This window comes from Lepisma saccharinum, chromosome 25, assembly GCF_977018435.1.
Source record: "Lepisma saccharinum chromosome 25, izLepSacc3.1, whole genome shotgun sequence".
NCBI lineage: Eukaryota > Metazoa > Arthropoda > Insecta > Zygentoma > Lepismatidae > Lepisma > Lepisma saccharinum.
In genome coordinates, this window is record NC_139253.1 from 8,059,987 (window position 1) to 8,078,816 (window position 18,830).

An 18,830-nucleotide genomic window follows, 5' to 3' on the forward strand; every position below is an offset into this window, starting at 1 on the left:
CCCCCCCAATTCACGTAGGACACATTTTATGTAGATTTACATATTTAGAGCATTGTTTATGCCGATCTTGTTCCTCCAAAAAATTGCCTTGCCCCCCCACCCCAAATTTATCCTAAGTTAGCGCCTCTGAGTCAGAATCCCTTTAACCGAAGAAACTAGTGGGAAAATACTGAAAATATCGTGAGGTTCACTGCAATTATCCTAAGCTTCATTTACTATTATGTCAGATTTACACCTTTGTGGAAACTAAAGCATATTTAGAAGCTCGCTATACACTGATACATGCGTGGCTCAAACGACAAATGATCTTGAAACTCCCGTACATGATGGCCAACAGAGTGTAATTCACATAATGTTATCTTTACTTTGAACTAATTGTTACAAGAAAAAAAAGTATGGAAACGAGAATAATTGAAACTTGTTTACATGTTTATGGTTATTCTTGTGCCAGCACAACAATGATGGAGAACATTCTTCCTCATTGATGTTCATACGGCTATCAATTGCCGGCGGAATAAAAAAGGGGGCTATTATTGTTCTAAAAACGGCATCTGCTTTTAATTTTTTGTCAATAATTTCCTTATCCTGCCATCGCTAATACAAATATCCGTTGCGCTAAAGGTACGAAGAATAAATTATAAGATAACCGATTATATGCAAGACAATTACGAAATTATACACAAAAATGTCTTATTACGAGAAAATTGAAGAACTTTGTTGTAAAAACGCGAAATTGGTACAATATGTCAAAATATGCATTATCAAGTTCGTCTATTTCGGTTGATTTTCGACAGATACGTAAAGATCTCAACTCAGTATTCGATCCAATCCCAAATAAAAAATATGTTATGACATAAAGTCACGGGCCCTAGTTATGTATGTATGACTACATAATCTTCTCATCCTACCTAAAATATCATACAGTGTGAACGTAACGAAGACATGAAACTTCACTATATCTGGCTACCCTGCAATTCGACACTTACTTTTTTCACGTAATTCCTTAGAATCGATCAATCGATTGTAACAACATGGAGGTCAGGGTCGCGAGAGTAGAGAAATGCATGGCCTGCTGTAGCCTTCAAACTCTTTCCTTATCTCCTCCTTCAATCGTTCTATTATTTCTGCCGAAATGTCTTCACGAAACAAGGGTTCTGTTGAAACAATCCCACGAGGCGATTGAAACAAATGAAGATCGAGAATGTCTCAACACATCGCGTGCGTTGCCATGGTTTCAGCAAGTTAATGGGACTGCAAACATCGTAATTGCATTATTAGAGGCAGGCGTCGTGACAGTAACTAGTAATTGTCTATTACATGAGTTTATAATGATTCGGTGTGCTATTTTAATTCTCATCGGCCGTGTCTAGCAATTGACATATTAGCTCTGTCTTTCAACCTTTCGCCATGTACAGCCAACGGCAAATGTAGTATTAGGCGAATTGTCCATCACCAATTTTTAGGGGTCTGCGGGATCCCGAAAAGTCGGAACTGGGATCAGGAAAACTATTTCCGTCCCGATACCGACTTTTCGGGATCCCGAGCAGTCGGGAAATACCTAATGGTCATTGTAAAAAGTCGTTAATTCTCGACGTGTTCTGCATTGTAAGTGTCTGGAACTTATCGGAAATTGTTAGTTTTTATTCCAGAAATGCAAAAACAATCACTTAAGGTGAAAATGACATAGAATTCGAGATTTACAGAGCTTCGGGAATTTTCGAACATTTTCCGTCCCGAATTCGGGATTTTAAAAAAATTCCTGAACCAAATTTTCTGTCTTGCACACCCCTACCCATTATCATTCAGTCTGTTTTCCACAAAGTGAAATTGAAATAAATTTCATGAATTGAAATGAAAAGGTCAATTGCCCGGTGGAGGCACATAGTGGTTCGGATTCCACTTTAAACTGTAGGTCCAGTCCCGATTAGCCTTACTATACATAAAGTGGACTTAAAGCACCAAATCAATCAATCAATTAAGTTTGAAATTCTTATACAATTAACAATTTTTCGTAGATTAGTATATTCCGTAACATTTGTGACTTGTGTTTGTAGTTGTATTTCGAGCCTGCGTATGTGAAATGACAAATGTAAACTTCGTACCAATTTTTTTTTAATGTACATACCATTTAATTGAAGTGAATTAGAATTTTTGGATGCCTTGGAATCACACAGACCCGTTATATTGTGTGTAGGTGATGAGAGGCGGTAATTCGTAATTTTGAAATAGAGAAAACATGTGCTTGTAGCCTTGAATTTTTGGAAAGTTCGCCTCGAAAATCGGGAGTTATACTTGAATTTTGTTATTGTCCTAGAGTGGCCATCCTGTACCGGCACATTTTTTTTAAAGAAAGACTTCACATAGTGGTCGCACGTCGTACCCCATATTTTTGCAAAACAGAAAAAAAATGACGATTATGCGGTGAAATACTGCTGGAAAGAGGCAACGGTGCTTCCTGTTGTTGAAATAATGCAACGGAAAACCATCACAGTCTCTTTCCCCAGGAAGTGAAGCTCCCATAAGCAGTGCCGGCCGGCGGCAACTATGATGGGTAGTGCCAACGTGATCAAGTAAATAGAAAAAAAACTCCGCAATGCCCCCCCGCCCCCTCCTTGAGGTTGCGCCACTGGCCAAGATGTTTATCCTCGTTTGGTAAAATGGAAAACAACATGTGTTTAAGTAATAACATACTATTCCGATTCATCTTCACTCACTAACCTATCTTTATACACTACACGACACTTCCCTAAAAATATAACAATTACAAGAGGAAAGGAAAAACAAATCCTATCACCTTCTCCTCCTCCATGCACACGTATTCTAACTGGATGTCGAAAATATCTTTGTTATGAAAAGAAATTGTCGAAATTCCAAAGGAAACACGCATCATCATAGGATTTTTTACTTTTATATTTTTTAAAAAGTCTGGATGGCCTTCTTGGTGCATCTATCTATTATCAAAAATGTTCATTTAACTTTGGAAAAATATTAGGTTCGTTACTCCAAAAGTAGGTAGAAATTAATTCTCCAGCGGGTCTTACAAACCAGTCGTATTTAGCGACTTTTTTTCTGAAGGTGGCAACTGTGTCGTGTCAACACTGCGAAAGTTCCCTCGCCAGGCCAGGCGAAGACGGGCACGGTTTCTTATGGGCTAACCCCGCCCCCTGCCACTTTGTTCTCGGCTCATGGTGGAAATGTTCCTCGCGGAGACTTCTTCAACCCTCTGCACGTGTATCAACTTGGTTATCCATGGGTTAGGCCAGCTCTTGGGCGGCACGGGCTGTTGCCTCGCGAGGGTACGAACGAAACAGCTGGCGATGCAGTGAGGAGGTTGGGGCGGTCGTCACGTCAGTTCGACCGATGGCAAGATTCGAATCTCCTTGTCTGTAAACTATCAATGTATTCATTTAACTTTACTCGGTGACATATGAGTTTCTTCTGAGGGTAGTGCCATGGCACGGCGGCTCTATCTCTTGAGCCGCCGCTGCCCATAAGTGGCCTTCTCACGAGTTAAACGTTCCAGAAGTAACTACATCGGATCTGCTCTGTCCCGGGTATCTCTGGAGCAAGTGAACGAAAACAAGTCTCTGCGCAAGTAGAGATGCAAGAGGGCTCCACCAATGAACACGTAAAAGGGAACGGGATTGCGTGAAGGGGGTAACGCGGCTGCGGTTACCAGCCTTCGCAGCAGCGTGTACTGCTTCGCTCTACCCACTCGATTTCCCCCGCTATGCGGGGTCTTGCCCTACAAATTCTGGGGATAGGGTGTAGGGGTGGGGACTGTTCGAGAGGGAACATCACAGGACACAGAAACATTAAAGAAGCACCTCATTTCCATACAAAGTGGGACAAAGGTGCATTTATTTAAGCAATTTTATTCCTTGTTGCTGTTTACAGCTCTTTAAAAATGTTGTTAAACCTGGATACATACCTGTGGCAAATCATTTTGTACTTTTTCGACAGAATTAATCTGACTTCGTTTACAAACATAAACCATTGTTATGTTAGGCACATGGATAAAAAAGTACCAAAATAGAGAGCCAGTAAACTGTGGTCTATGATTATTTTAGGAGCGGCTGTATTAAATTGTACAAGTATTTTATGCAATAAACTTTATTTCTCATAAAAATATTAAACATATTGTAATTTATACATTTTTGCAAACATTTTCTGGAAATAAAACATTTTTGAAGACATATCAACCCATGCTTTGGAATAAAAATCACATATTTGTAAATATAAATAGCCTTAAAATTGCAATAAGTTTATGTCGATCAGATTATTCATCACAGCCTATTTGACCAATTAATTATTACTTCTTTCTTTCAAAAGCACGTTCCATCATGCATGTACAAAATATCTGTAAAAGAAGAGAATTCATTCATTATAGATCTATTATATGTTATAAATATGTACATGTAGTATATGCACATATGTAATTATTAATGCTGTATGTAACTTATTAATGCTGTATGGAACTAACTAATAAGTAGGAAATCAGCAATGTACCATAGGTATTAGGGACCCCGAAACAGGCGACTACACTCTGAAGTCCCTCCCATATCTGTGACAACTAATTTCACTTGATACGCACTAACACTTTTATTCTGCATTTACTTTACAAAGAAGAATATGTAAATACTTTACAAGGTTTATCACAGAAGTAATGAGAATATTGTAATATACTGAACACAAGAATTTATCCACAACACATCCCCAAAATATCCTCAACCTCAACACCCCCTAAAGTTTCGCACAGAGGCTCGATTTGTGATCACATTTGGTTCTAAATTTGTACTTACTGAAATAGTATTTTGGGGGGGGGAAATGCCTTGCTTGCTCCCACCTCCAGAGAAAACCATGCCGACACCCTCTACCCACCTTCCTCCACCCATGTCCAACAGAAAATTTACACTTAGGAAAGAAGCTACGTGGGTGATTGGGAAGAATGGCTACTTGTCATGCCTGGTAAGTTTCCATTATGCAAGCAAAACCTTGGAAGCCTTCTGTTTGTTGAGTTTTTGTTTTAAGCCCACTTTATGCGCAGATAGGTTAATCAGGACTGGACCTACAGAGTGATGTATCCCCACACCCCCAAAACACTACTCTAACATCCTCTTGAATTTCCTCAATACATCCCCTAAACTTTTTCACAATGGCCAAAGTTTTGGTCATTTTGACTCTAAATTTACCATTACATCCCCCTAAATAGAAAGTTACACCCTCTAAGCTGAAACATTCTGAATAAACCCTTGGACCTATAGTTTAAAGTGGGCTCCAAACCAATATTGGGTGTCAAACATGGTGGAGGTCTTCTTAGTTAAATGCACCCTTGATGATAAATAGAGTCAACATAGGTACATTGTATAACTCACTTTTGATATAGTGTATTTAATTTTATGCATTAAACTGCAAAAGATTGTAATTTATATTTTTATTTGATGTCACTTTTTGGCAACTTTTGGATGAGGATTAATGATGATGATCATACACGTAGCTACAGGGTGTGCCGGGTGTGCTTAGGCACACCCTAATGGGCTGCTTTATCAAAGAGAATTAAATACAGATATTTCAATAAGAGAGAAAATAAGCGGCAGTTTGTATGAAGTTGAAAATGTCATTACTTGGTACAAACGTGTGCATTATCGCTGATGTCTATAGATTTTCGATTTTTTGATGTCATTGGAGAAATAAGATATTTACTGCATTCTACTCTGTACTGCAGCGCTTTTCTTCTTTACCTGTCACAAGCTGCACGTGTGAGAGAGCTATCTTCAAGTTTGCCCAAGTTAAAACTAAATTAAGAGCAACTCAGAAGCAGGATAGATTGGAAGCCCTGCTCTTGCTATTTGTGGAACAGGAAAAAGCTTAGTCTATAGATGTAAATGAAGTTATTGATGAGTTTAAGAACATTGTATCTTTTGACAGACGTCTCTTGTTATAGATGACGTGTATTTTGATGTATTTGTTTGTAACATTTATGAACATTTTGTGTGTGTGTAATTTCTATGCAATTTGATTTTTTTCTACTACATATATTAGAAATTTTCAAAACTGTCATTTAGTGAATTTATATTCCTTTACAAACATCAGTGCAGTTAAAGAGCCAAGTGATTGTATTGCAAAATATGGTATTAAAAAGGTACAAGACCTCATTTTTTTTTTTTTTGGGCACACCCAAATATAAAGTTCTAGCTACGCCTATGATGATGATGTGAAACTGATGAAGGGACATCATGGAACTTTTAGTGATATTATTGTGAATCGACTTCTCAATATGTTCAGCAATTGGGAGGGCTGAGAAAGTCATTGACTGACCTTATAGAATATCATCTCCATTATTACTAACTTTCGCCTAGTCAATTTACTCGAGATGTTTGAAATTTCTATCCCCATCCTTGTCATTATAACTTATTATTGAAGAAAATATAGTTTATACTTACTTGGGTCTGACTTCGAAGCACACCACAATGCTTGGGGTGACACATACGTTACTCCATTTGAAGCACAAACAGGGTTGCCAGCATTGTCAAGAAATGGGTATCCACGGAAGAGGCAGGGATCATCTTCCTCCGTGCAAGCTCCAGAATGAATGTGATGAAGGTCTGGAAGGAAATTGTACTTACGTTGTAACAGAATGAAAGTCATTACAAGGCAGAATTTAGATTTTGCCATGACCAGCACAGTACAACTACACATTTCACATGGTAAATGCACATGATAACTCAATGAACCATGTATACTATTAATAAAAATAATTTTGAATATTGTAGGTACATTATTTACTTCTGTGACTTTGATTGTGTTTCTCCATAACACTTATCAAATCTCAAAATCTGAAAAGAGTAAGATTATAAAATCTCTCCTCCAGTGTTCTCAATAGTTATGTAGATCATAAATCCAAAAACATTCCATAGATATTAAAAAAATAGATGTCCATTTCTGGATAAGGTACTGGATATCCAAAACTGAAAGAGTTATAGATATTAATTTTTAGACATCTAAAAGATGTTCTCTAGATATCCGGAAATGGTTATCAAGAACTGGATATCTAATGGATGTTCCTTGGAAATTTTTTATGTTCAAGAAACAGTCACAGAACTAGCTCATTTTACAAGGAAGAGTACAAAAAATGTACAAGTTATCTTTGTCACTTTCAAATATTCAGTCTCATCCAAACAGTGAGGCATGAGAGGAATAGCTTGACTGGTGACCCTTCTCGTAGGGGAGACATTTTTAGCTGTTGTTTTCTAGGCTCATTGAAGGTTCACTGTAAATTTTAGATGTTGTTTCATGAAGGATGATCACATAATTTATCAAGGCGAGTGGTGACCATTTACTATTATTAATTGATGCTTTTTTGTTGTTTGTCTTAGTAGATACAGGAAAGAGAGGATCTCTACCATTTACTGTTACATTTACTGACAAATTATTACTAGTTTCAATCATTTCCGGGTGTAATCGCCCTCAATATTCTGTCTCTTAACTGTTGATTTGGTTTGGTTATATAACTTCGCTTTTCTGTCACTTTTGGCTTATCGCGAATGCCCAAGTAACCGTAACTGTTGGGCCAACGTCAGTTTTTACATGGGAAAGGTTGGCTTTACGTTGGTTGGCAAATTGACGTTGGTCTTACGTTGGGCCAACGGCAGTTGCCAATGTTTGCCCAACCATGGAAAAGTGAGTCAAAATCAGTTTTAGAAACAACTTTTTCATGCTAAGACAACTTTCAGGAGTATGCTGTAAATTCTAGAGTGTAAAACAAATGACCTGTAACAGTGTTTGTTTTCGAATATTTCAGTCACAGCCAGGCACGTATCCAGAAATTCTTTTCGGGGGGGGGGGCTAAACATCATTTTTTTTACAGGGGTATAGATAGAACCTCGCAAGGTTTAAGGTCGATGGTGGCGATTCAGTTCCAAAACGGTAGGGGGGGGGGAGAGGGGGCAAGAAAAGTTTACTTTCTCTTGGTAGACAAAGGTTAGCATTAAAAAGCCATAGTGCGGGGCCAAAAATGGAGAGCAACTGTCTTCTAAATCTGCCACTGTTTAAGCTGCTGTTTTTTTTCTCTCTTCAGAACGTGATATCGGGACATTTTTTATCACTCGATCTCAGTATGTGTATGTGTCCGTTTCACGAAGCTGGTATGTAATGGACAATCCATTCTAATGTTTTGATTTGATTTGATTCCATCCTTGTGACTTGGATCTTCAAGATTTAGGAAGAATTCAGACCGAAGGCACACACACGTCGTTTGCAATGAGTGACCCAATAAACAGAGACTTTTCACACCGTAGCGGCACGACAGGCTGCACAAGCCTGTGTTCGATTTTTGAAATCCTCAAGCGACACGTATAGCTTGTAGCTTCGGTGTGAAACCTGGTGGGTCAATCTCATTGTCACCTTGAAACGGCAGCTCTTGTTGACCACAGAAGAAAAATATCTTGTCAACCGGTGGTAATGTCCCTTAGTTTTATTCTATATCCTTTTTCTGTGCTTGTTAATTAAACAGGCAACATCTTACGGTTGGGCATACACAAGAGATGTGCCATGCAGAAATTTTAGGGGAAAATGCAGGCTCCACCAGGCATACTGTGCCATTGCTCTACAGCGACAGGAAAGGATCAAGAGAAGCCAAGGGTGACTCGGTAGCTCATTTGGTAGAACAAAGAATGGCACGGTATATGCCAGAGTCATGGTCGAGCTTGCTTTTTCCGCTAAAATTTCCACATATGCAACATCTTCTTGCTTTCTCTTCTCGACATTCATAACATTTTCGGCCTTCATGGCTGCCCCTTTGTGGTAGTTAGCGTTTGAGTGTTTTTCCAAAACAGTTGACTTAAAAGTCCTTTTTTAACCCACGAAACTCTCGGACTGCATACACGAAACTTTGTCCAGTCACTAATAAATCGTCACTCAAAACTTAGATTTTCAGTCGATCTGTGCAGCTTATTTCCTTTTTTTAAAAAAATGATGCTCCAATGCCCATTACTGCTGAAATATTTACTTTAGAGACCTTCGATCTCTTCGGCTCATGACCCGAAACTATAGTGCAGGAGGCTTTAGAAAGATCGCTTCGCGGGCTTACAGCAGACGACAATATGGGGGTGTGTCTGCGAGAACCAATCAGGTCCACGAATGAGCGAGCCCGGTTGCCACAGCTAGCTCGCTGCACCCATCTGCTGCACCCTTCTGCTGCTACCTCGGCCTGTTTGTTCGGCTGAAGAGCAGACGACACGAGAGTATCGGCAATAGTGTGCGAGCGACGTCTGCTGTTAGCCCGCGAAACGCTCTTTCTAAGGCCCCCTGTACTATAGCACTACACTGTCGGCAATGTCTTCAGCTTTGGACCCGAACTTGTAATAGTGGTAGACTTCCGCACTTTCCAGCAAAATGTGTCACTATTCCCCCCCCCCCCAATCTCTACATCGTATAAAACTGTCAATGGACACTGACTGATCACTAACCGACTGTCACACTTACTCCTGAAACCTTATTGAATGATTCTGTTGTACAGACCAACCGTGAAATTGAATCCGCGTATTTATATCCATATTATATTCTGGAATGTTCCGCACATAAAATGTTTTGTAGTTCGACTCCACCTCCTATTCACTTTTCAGAGAATTAGTAATCAAACGAATCACCCGACTGCCTTCAACAGTGCTTTCTTGTGCAACTTCCAAATGCTGACAAATCTTTAAATAATGCTCAAGTTCGTTGCGACAACACCGAAAGAGCAAGAAAAGTTTACATACAATATTATCAATAACAGGGTTATCCCTCAGAGTTCTAGAACATTCTCCGCTTTTCCTCAATAATTTTCTCAGCTTTTCCTCGATCTCTTTAATTTATAATCACAATATTTTATTTCACACACACAAGCCAAAAACCTCATTTTATCTAGTGTAAATCGAAAAATTTCCTGAGCCCCCCCTCTGGATACGTGCCTGGTCACAGCACATGCTGGAAATATAATATACTTTTAATGAAAGTAGAAGCTATTTTTAACTTGCAGTCACTCACCAGCCCTTTGTCAGCGGCCATGGATGAAAGATGTGTTGGTAATTGCTTATGTTTGTCTCCTTAACTGTAGTAGAACAAGAACATTCTTAAAAGTACTATTGTGGGGCCTCCCCGATGGCGCAGTGGTAACGTCATTGCCTTGTAATTATGGGGTCCTGGGTTTGATACCCGATGGTGGCACATAGTGGTTCGGATCCCACTTTAAACTGTAGGCCCAGTCCCGATTAGGCTTACTGTGCACAAAGTGGACTTAAAACATCAAATCAATCAATCAATCAATCAAGTATTATTGTGAAGGTGGTTAAACAATATTATGTGCAGACTAAATTACATGAAAGGTGAAAAACTAAGTAAACTAGAAAGTTTCTGTGCTACCAATTGAAGGTACGGTGCCTTGAAAACGATGATATCATGTGACTGAGAAAGTGCTGTGTATTTTTTTTAAATTTTCATAAATAATTTGTACTATTGTTTCCATTTGGCTTCATAATAAATTACGTATATATCAGAACACAAACCTATCCATTCTTTAGTTTTTGGTACGTTGGGTGGCCAACATAAAAACGTATGTTGGCCCAACATAAAAACATATGTTGGCCCAACGTAAAAACCACACGTTGGACCAATCACTTTTGGTTATTTGGGTGAGAATGAATGACAATATGATGAAATTGATAAAGGAACTCTCACAAATAATGCCCAGGCTGGGATTCGAACCCAGGACCCCTGGCATCGTAACGTGCTGTAATAAGCACTCCGCCACAGAGGTCAGCTGTCTCCTAACTCCCATGAGTGTTAGAAGCGAGTTCCCAGGGCTACTCAAGGTGTGGAATGGAGAGAATGGAGTGTATGAATTTTAGCAGTCAGATCAAAATGGTTGAATTGGTTGAGATACATGATTCTTTTGTAGCTGATCCTAGATTTCCAAGCATGTATTTCTTTAATTAATAAAACAAGCAAGTAAGAGCATATTATAAGCAAAGTAACTTTATACCATTTACATTTCACAGTAACTTTCAAACAGTTTGGAAAACGGTTGGTAGGGAATGAATTTTTTTTTTCACTTACGTCTCTTTGTTTCAGCAGTGCAATATAATTCTTCTCTGTTCTTGTATGTTATTCCATCCATACCACACACAGGATACTCCTTAGCTCCTGCCACCAATCTACAGTAGTCAAAGGCTCCACACTCGCCCTTGTAAGCCACCTTCAGATCTGAGGAAAGAGAGACACTTAATAATATTCTATAATGTAACATATAATTATCAAAGGATATAAATTCAAATTTAATCCTGAATGTATCAGGGATGTAGGAATTTAAATCTTACATAAGGTCAATGTAAAACAGAATAGATTAACATCAATGAAACAAAAGTCTGCTACCAATCATAGGTTTAATAGTCGTAATGTCAGAGCATAAAAAATCTAAAAATAATAAGGCTAGAGACTAATTACCACTATATTAGTTTGAGTTTGTTTAAGTCCACTTTATGCACAGAAATACTAATCAGGACCTACAGTTTAAAGTTGGATCGAAACCACCATGTGCCTCCACCAGGAATCAAACCCAATTAGTATCGACCAATATAGGAATAACAGTGTATCAGTGCCACATTATTATATTGCAGATATTTCAAATTGAACTATATCCCTATGAAATTAATACCTCATTTAGTAAACAATCAAAATTCAATGCTACATAATGGACTTTTAAGTTTATTAAAGCATTTCCTATATGGTCAGAAATATTGTACAGGTATCTATATTCTTTCAAACCGAGGGTTTACTATGTAATCCTTAAGATAAGGACAGACAATTACATTCCTAAATACATCCAAAGAATTGTGGTTAATGGAAGTTTGAAATAATTTAGAACTGTTGCCATCTGTACTAGCATCTTGTTATTCTGTCAACGTAGATACCCGACATAAAATAAAGACATAAATAAATGCAGCTATATTGTTCTGTATTTCCTTAACTACTTTGTACAAAACTGTTATTTTCTTAACCAATTAACAGGGATTTTATAGTAATCAGTGGGGGACATGTGGGAATTCTATCCCCAGTTAAGAAAATTTTCATGAAGCATTCCCCCCAGTTAGGATAAATTGCACAAGCAACCCCCACCAGATGCACATCGTCTCCATGTTGAATCACGCAAGCATCCCTCCCCCATCCCCAAATTCGACCAAGCTAGGAATTTCCACTTCACACCCTGACAGCAATACTGATTCGAACAAATACTATTATCCTCTATCAACCTTCTTAATAGTAATGGTATTAAAACTTCTTTTTACAAATACAAAAAGTACTTAATTCTCATGTATACTTCCAATATTGATTTTTGTTACATACATTTTCCTAGTTGGGGGAGATTGTTTACACAAGTTTTCTTAAATGGGGATTGCACCCCACACTACATTTCTATCTACTTCAAGCACTGCTTCACATATTTTTCAGTACTTTGTCTTAAAGGTTTTATTTGGAATATTGTAAATTAAAATTACTTACCTGCCTTTGTTTGTGCAGCACATAAGAAGCGGTAAGGATTACTGTAACTGATATTGTCCGTCCCGCATATGGGATTCCACTCGAAACGCTCTTGGGCTTGCTGGCAGAGTTTTTCTTCACCCATGCGTTCGTGTACTTCTTCCACTGTACATGGTCCACTATGCAACACAGTTAAATCTAGAGAAAAAGGTTCCCATGTGATAAATGATTTTATTGCTGTGATTGATTTACAAAAATTGGCAAATATTACAACTAGACATGCCAATAAAAGGGAGAATCAAAATACTTGTATTTTAATTGATTTTTGTTACAAATTGTATTGAACACAACAAGGTAATATGTGTGCTTTTCTTAATAGGCTGTAGAATCAAGTCTAAGAAAAAAACTTTTAATTTTATTTCATATTTTTATCTCTTCTTGAAAATTATCTACAACTGAAAGAATAATATTATATATAGGAAATGTAATGGTATAGTAATGGTTAATTTTGTTACAAAATACTTGGTAAAGGTAGCTGATTTGGCAATAATGCATTACACAAGTAAAGTATCAGAACATTGGATTCAGACATGGAAAATTTGAAAATAAAAACATAATATGGGTTGAATGGGACCCCAGGTAAACTATTTCTTCCTTTTGTTCATTGTCTGCTCTCATGTCTCTCTGCTGACCTCCATGATGGTTATCACAGCATGCTACGACACCAGGAGTCTAGGGTTCAAATCCTGGCCGGGGCATGAGTGTTCTTTGGGAGTATCCCTTCATCAATTTGTTCATATCATCACTCATCTTTGTGATAAGCCAAGAGTGGTTGAAATATTAACTAAAATAAACCAAATCAATCTATAAATATTTTTTTCCTAAGTCATCAAATCTAGGCATACTTACTTGCATCAACATCTTTCTGACACTGAATTTGGCGTGGACTTCCATATGTAATACCATTTGAAGCACATACTGGTGTATACGATCCATCAATATAGCAAGGCTTGGTTCTTGTGTTGCGTTCACAGATGCCTTTGTGCTGAAAATCATTGTCTGGAAGGAAATGGTTAAGAAAGTTGGATCAACTACAAAAAACTCACATCAAATCACTATTCCATTTCATGACAGTAGTGGCACAGGAGTAAGAGATTTTTGCAGGGGTACAGTACCAATCTAAAATCATAAATCATCCTTTTCAATCAGTGCATAGATGTACTGAGAATCTGAAGATTAGTAAACGCAACTTACAGCCTTTTAAGTAATGAAAATTTTATGTGGTTAATATTTAATAGATACAGTAGCTAGTTCAGATTTCTTGAGAGCAACATCGAGACTTATGATTTAAGTAGAGTTTGTTTCATTTTCTTTATTGTGCTATGTAAGAAGACATTGGATGATTTGATCTATTAACAATCAACAACAGTTTTAACAATTTAATTCATTTTAATAACCAGTGATGCAACAGTACTAGAGAGCTAAGGCCTACCACTCTACTGCTTGCCTCAATCCGACATCCAACAAATTACAGGGTGACTTGTGGTCAGCATGACGAACCCCCAGTTATTGCAGATTTTCCATGACTGTGTTACACTCCTAATTCGAAGCACCACAATTTTCTCATAATAGTGGGTGGCTACCAGCCCCATACTCTGGCCGAAATCTCAGGAGAAAAGTCATTATGCTTCTCCCAGGAGACTCGAACCAGCAGGTGTCGTGTAGCCTGAACCCAAAGTGTGATGCCTTAGACCACACACCCACAGTGAAGGACATTTAATTACTTTACTTACTTATATATGGGTAGAGCAGCTGCCTACACTTCAGAGCCTCCATGTTGGCAAATATATATTGAGATTTACTGCACACAGGGTCATAAATAGGGGAATACGGACACTCAATGTTGCATTTCCCATCATGCTGGACTGATATATCTGAAAAGAAACAAAGAAACATTGTCTGTGTTTAATAGATTCATAAGTAACTTGTATATCAATTGAAACATTGCATAAGTACTTTCATGCATATGCAAGAACAATCTTTCTCTCTCTCTGTAAATAATAATATTGCTCTCTAATAAAATAAAAGTTTGTCTGTTTCAGCTAACAAAAGTGAAGCATATGATTATGCATAATTTTTGGTTTACAGAAAATACAATACTGATTCATCCCATTGAAATCCTTATATTCATGCAAGTTAAAATGAATAAAGGTCGTATTATGAAGCAAAGTGCATGTGAGTATATTATGTATTTCATTTCTGTACTGTACTTGAAAACTTGTTTAGGGGGATGGAGACAGGTCCAATAAACTAATTCTGAAAATGTTCTTGTTGGTAACTGTCATTTACTTGTTTGTCTTACAAGATTTAAAAGTGAAAGGGGTTGAAAAAATCAGAGGAATTATTCTGTTTTAAAATGAAGCAACAGAAAATATTTATTTCATACAAAGAGAAACAGTATGTGCAGCTTTGAAAATATTGGGCATTAACATATGGTAAATAAATTTTGTATATCAAATGACCAGAAATGTAATTTTTTTAGTAACTGAACTTACCCTATTTAAAAAAAAAAGGGTTTCAATGAGTATTTAAAAAATGAAAGTTGCATTTGTAGCATTTAGAAAGAAATCTTATAAAGTGAAATTTCTTCTTGTACATTTTCTTTAAAGCTAACATCAAACCAAGTTTTGCACTAAATCTATGTTTTAAGGAGCTTTCAGACCAAAGCAAAAAGTGACAGGCAACATATGTTGCTTGGAAGCGAGTCAATCAACGTGCATTTTAAACCGTAGCAACATGACAGGCTGCACAAGCCCATGCTTGATTGCTGAAATACTCAAGCAGCATGTCGCTTCAGTGTCAAATCTCACTAAATAATATCGTATAACTGTCAGTGTTGCATTTTGCCCAATAAATCTTAGAAATAAAGTATATGTATGTGTGTGCGATACCAGTATATTATACATGCGCTGTCTCATACAATAATCCTAAGGTAATAATTGAACCATGTGAGAAATTTTTTCTTTAGATACTCACCAACTTCATACATTTTAGCAGTGCATTTGAGGTGCCAGATGTTATTGTATGTCACATTATCTGAACCACAAACCTTCTTTGGAGTAACATAGGCAAGATCACATGGTTCAAATGACTTTCCATTTTCACAAGCAGCTTCCTCTTTAACTGTCACTCTTGTTCCTAAAATAATAAATATAAGGATAGAAATTAACTGCCTGTTAGATTTTAAGTGAAAGCTATTTACACAGTTAGAAATAACAGTAATGTGAAAAAGATATATATGTAATTTCTGGAGTTGAGCAATTAGCAATGTGTAAGTGATGCCAATTCCTACTTCTATATTTGTGTAGGTAGCAAAACCACCCAGGCTACCCCACCTGAGAAATAACAATAATAAAAAATCTGAAATATGCCAGAACCATTTCTGTCTCACATGAAAGCAAGAATAAAAGTAATGAGATTTTTAATCACTAACATCCTGCTTTAATAGCATGATGTTTTACAGCCCAACCAACAGGTGTTGGAAAGTGTAAAAATTACTAAGAGTGGATTGAACTTTTTATGAAAATTTCTTGGTTCATGGAAGAATTAAAATGTAATAGAGTTATCCTTAAACTTTACAAGCTTTTACTTAAATAAATATTTGTGTTTACTATGTTAGTGATTGTCAATGTCAGATTTTATCTGGGCATGAGACTTAGAATGAGTCTATTCTTCATCCAGTAAGAATGAAATTGACATAAACAAATGAATATGAATGGAGAGAAATCCTATTGGTTGATTCTGACATCAGCTGTTGTGCAGGAATGTTGATTGTAGATATAAAGATTAGATTTATTTCATCCATGAATCACATTTGCATTTTCATGCTGTGATATTGGACATGTCAGTCAAACATTACAATATACTAATACAATGAAATATAATAATGTAATATACAATGAAATTATACCTTAGCCTATTACTCGTTTTAGTTATACAGTCTACACATAAAAGTAACACCAGTAAGACATGTTAAAGTTATAATATAAGTATACTATTCTGTAATGGATTAAAATATTGAATATTGAGAGATAATATAAAGGTAAGACTAATAAAATTATACTAAAATTGCGCTCATGTAATATAACAGGTACAACATGTGAGATTGGATCCAGCACTCTTGTGGATGACTCCATGAACATCCAATCCATCAACCCATAAGTGAGTTGATGGATTAGACGTTCATAAATTCACTCACTGAGTAAAAGCAATGGTACAACAGATGATTTCTTAATTTCTTTTAGAATTTGGCTATTGGTTCAATAGTTTTTATGTGATCTGGTAACTTGTTGTTTAGGTGGATGCCTGTGGATTTTGGACCTTTTACAAATAGTGTTGTGTTATGCATTGGAACTGCAAGATTGGAGTTATTCCTCGTCTGGTAATGATTCACTTCCTTGTTGCATTTGGAGAACTTTGTAAGATCCATTTTTACATGCCATAATAAATTAAGTATATAGAGGCAGGGTAGTGGTAGAATGCCAAGTTCCCTGAAGATTTCCCTCCATGGTTCATTCCATTTCTTTCCCATCATAATTCTTAATACTTTTTTTCTGAAGATTAAATATTTTTGTGCTGTTTGCTGCATTTCCCCAGAATATAATGCCATCATAGGCGTAGCTACGGGGTGTGCCGGGTGTGCCTAGGCACACCCTAATGGGCTGCTTTATCAAAGAGAATTAAATACAGATATTTCAGTAAGAGAGAAAATAAGCGGCAGTTTGTAAGAAGTTGAAAATGTCATTACTTGGTACAAACGTGTGCATTATCGCTGATGAAACGGGTGTCTGTAGTTTTTCGATTTTTTGATGTCATTGGAGAAAGAAGATATTTACTGCATTCTATTCTGTACTGCAGCACTTTTCTTCTATACCTGTCACAAGCTGCACGTGTGAGAGAGCTTTCTCCAAGCTTACCCAAGTTAAAACTAAATTAAGGGCAACTCAAAAGCAGGATAGATTGGAAGCCCTGTTCTTGCTATTTATGGAACAGGAAAAAGCTTATCTATCGATGTAAATGAAGTTATTGATGAGTTTAAGAACATTGTACCTTTCGACAGACGTCTCTTGTTACAGATGACGTGTATTTTGATGTATTTGTTTGTAACATTTATGAACATTTTGTGTGTGTGTAATTTCTATGCAATTTGATTTTTTTCTACTACATATATTCAGAAATTTTCAACACTGTCATTTAGTGAATTTATATTCCTTTACAAACATCAGTGCAGTTAAAGAGCCAAGTGATTGTGTTGCAAAATATACTATTAGAAAGGTACAAGACCTCATTTTTTCCCTTTGTGCACACCCAAGTATAAAGTTCTAGCTACGCCTATGAACGTCATATGTGAGTTGCGATTGGAACAGAGTTTTTATTGTGCTCTTTTCTGTTATATCTTTCATGATTCTTATGCCATATATGATTTTGCTTAATTTTCTCGCTAGATAGTTAATATGGGTGTCCCAATTGAGATTTTCTTGTATCCATATGCCCAGAAATTTTGTAGAATTTTCAAATTTAATGTTTTCATTTTCTATGTTTACAGTTGATATGTTGTTGCTTCTATTTCTTGGGTGGTGGAATTTTATTGCTACTGTTTTGTTTTTATTTATTGTTAGTTTGTTACTGCTGAACCACTCTGAAAGTCTCTCTGTTGTGTGTTTGATGTTTGAATTAAGTGTTTGCTCATTTTTGCCAGTCAGCACTATACTTGTGTCATCAGCATATAAAGTTGTTTTGGTTGGCTCTAAGTTTGATGACAAGTCATTTATGTATATGATAAATAGTATCGGTCCCAGGATCGAACCTTGGGGACTCCACATGATACTTTATAACACCATTAAGCCTTGTTTCCATGATTATGAAAAACTAAATATGCTAACCAAGGCAGTAATTTATTTTATTAAAAACATAAACTAACGTTAGTTTATGTTTTTAATAAAATAAATTACTGCCTTAGTCAGCATATTTAGTTTTTCATGATACTTTACAAGGTTTAGAAAGGCAGGCAGATACAGAAGTGTTTTTTGTATGAAAGATTTCCACGATTTGACTGCGGTTTTGTAAATAGGACTTAAACCATGAGTTTACCAACCCCCTTATACCATAGTGGTTTAGTTTATTTGTGAGTTGGTCATGTGATACTGTGTCAAAAGCTTTTGTTAAGTCTAGAAATAGTCCAATGCATTGTTCTCTATTGTCTAGGAGTGTTCTGATATGTTCTATGTATTCAAATATTGCTGTGTTTATGGATT

General features: G+C 36.8%; 1 protein-coding gene across 1 annotated transcript in view; it reads right to left on the bottom strand.

Moving 5' to 3' along the window:
• Window positions 1-4,106: 4,106 nt before the first annotated feature.
• Window positions 4,107-18,830, bottom strand: part of LOC145978582 (serine protease inhibitor dipetalogastin-like) — a 40,355-nt gene continuing 25,631 nt past the window's right edge. The window contains exons 4-10 of the mRNA XM_083111286.1: window positions 15,553-15,714; window positions 14,310-14,450; window positions 13,426-13,575; window positions 12,538-12,714; window positions 11,095-11,241; window positions 6,444-6,605; window positions 4,107-4,360 (exon numbers count right to left, since the gene is read on the bottom strand). Coding sequence (XP_082967412.1) covers window positions 4,326-4,360; window positions 6,444-6,605; window positions 11,095-11,241; window positions 12,538-12,714; window positions 13,426-13,575; window positions 14,310-14,450; window positions 15,553-15,714 — 974 coding nt within the window. The 3' untranslated portion in view covers window positions 4,107-4,325. The remainder of the gene's footprint in view (window positions 4,361-6,443; window positions 6,606-11,094; window positions 11,242-12,537; window positions 12,715-13,425; window positions 13,576-14,309; window positions 14,451-15,552; window positions 15,715-18,830) is intronic.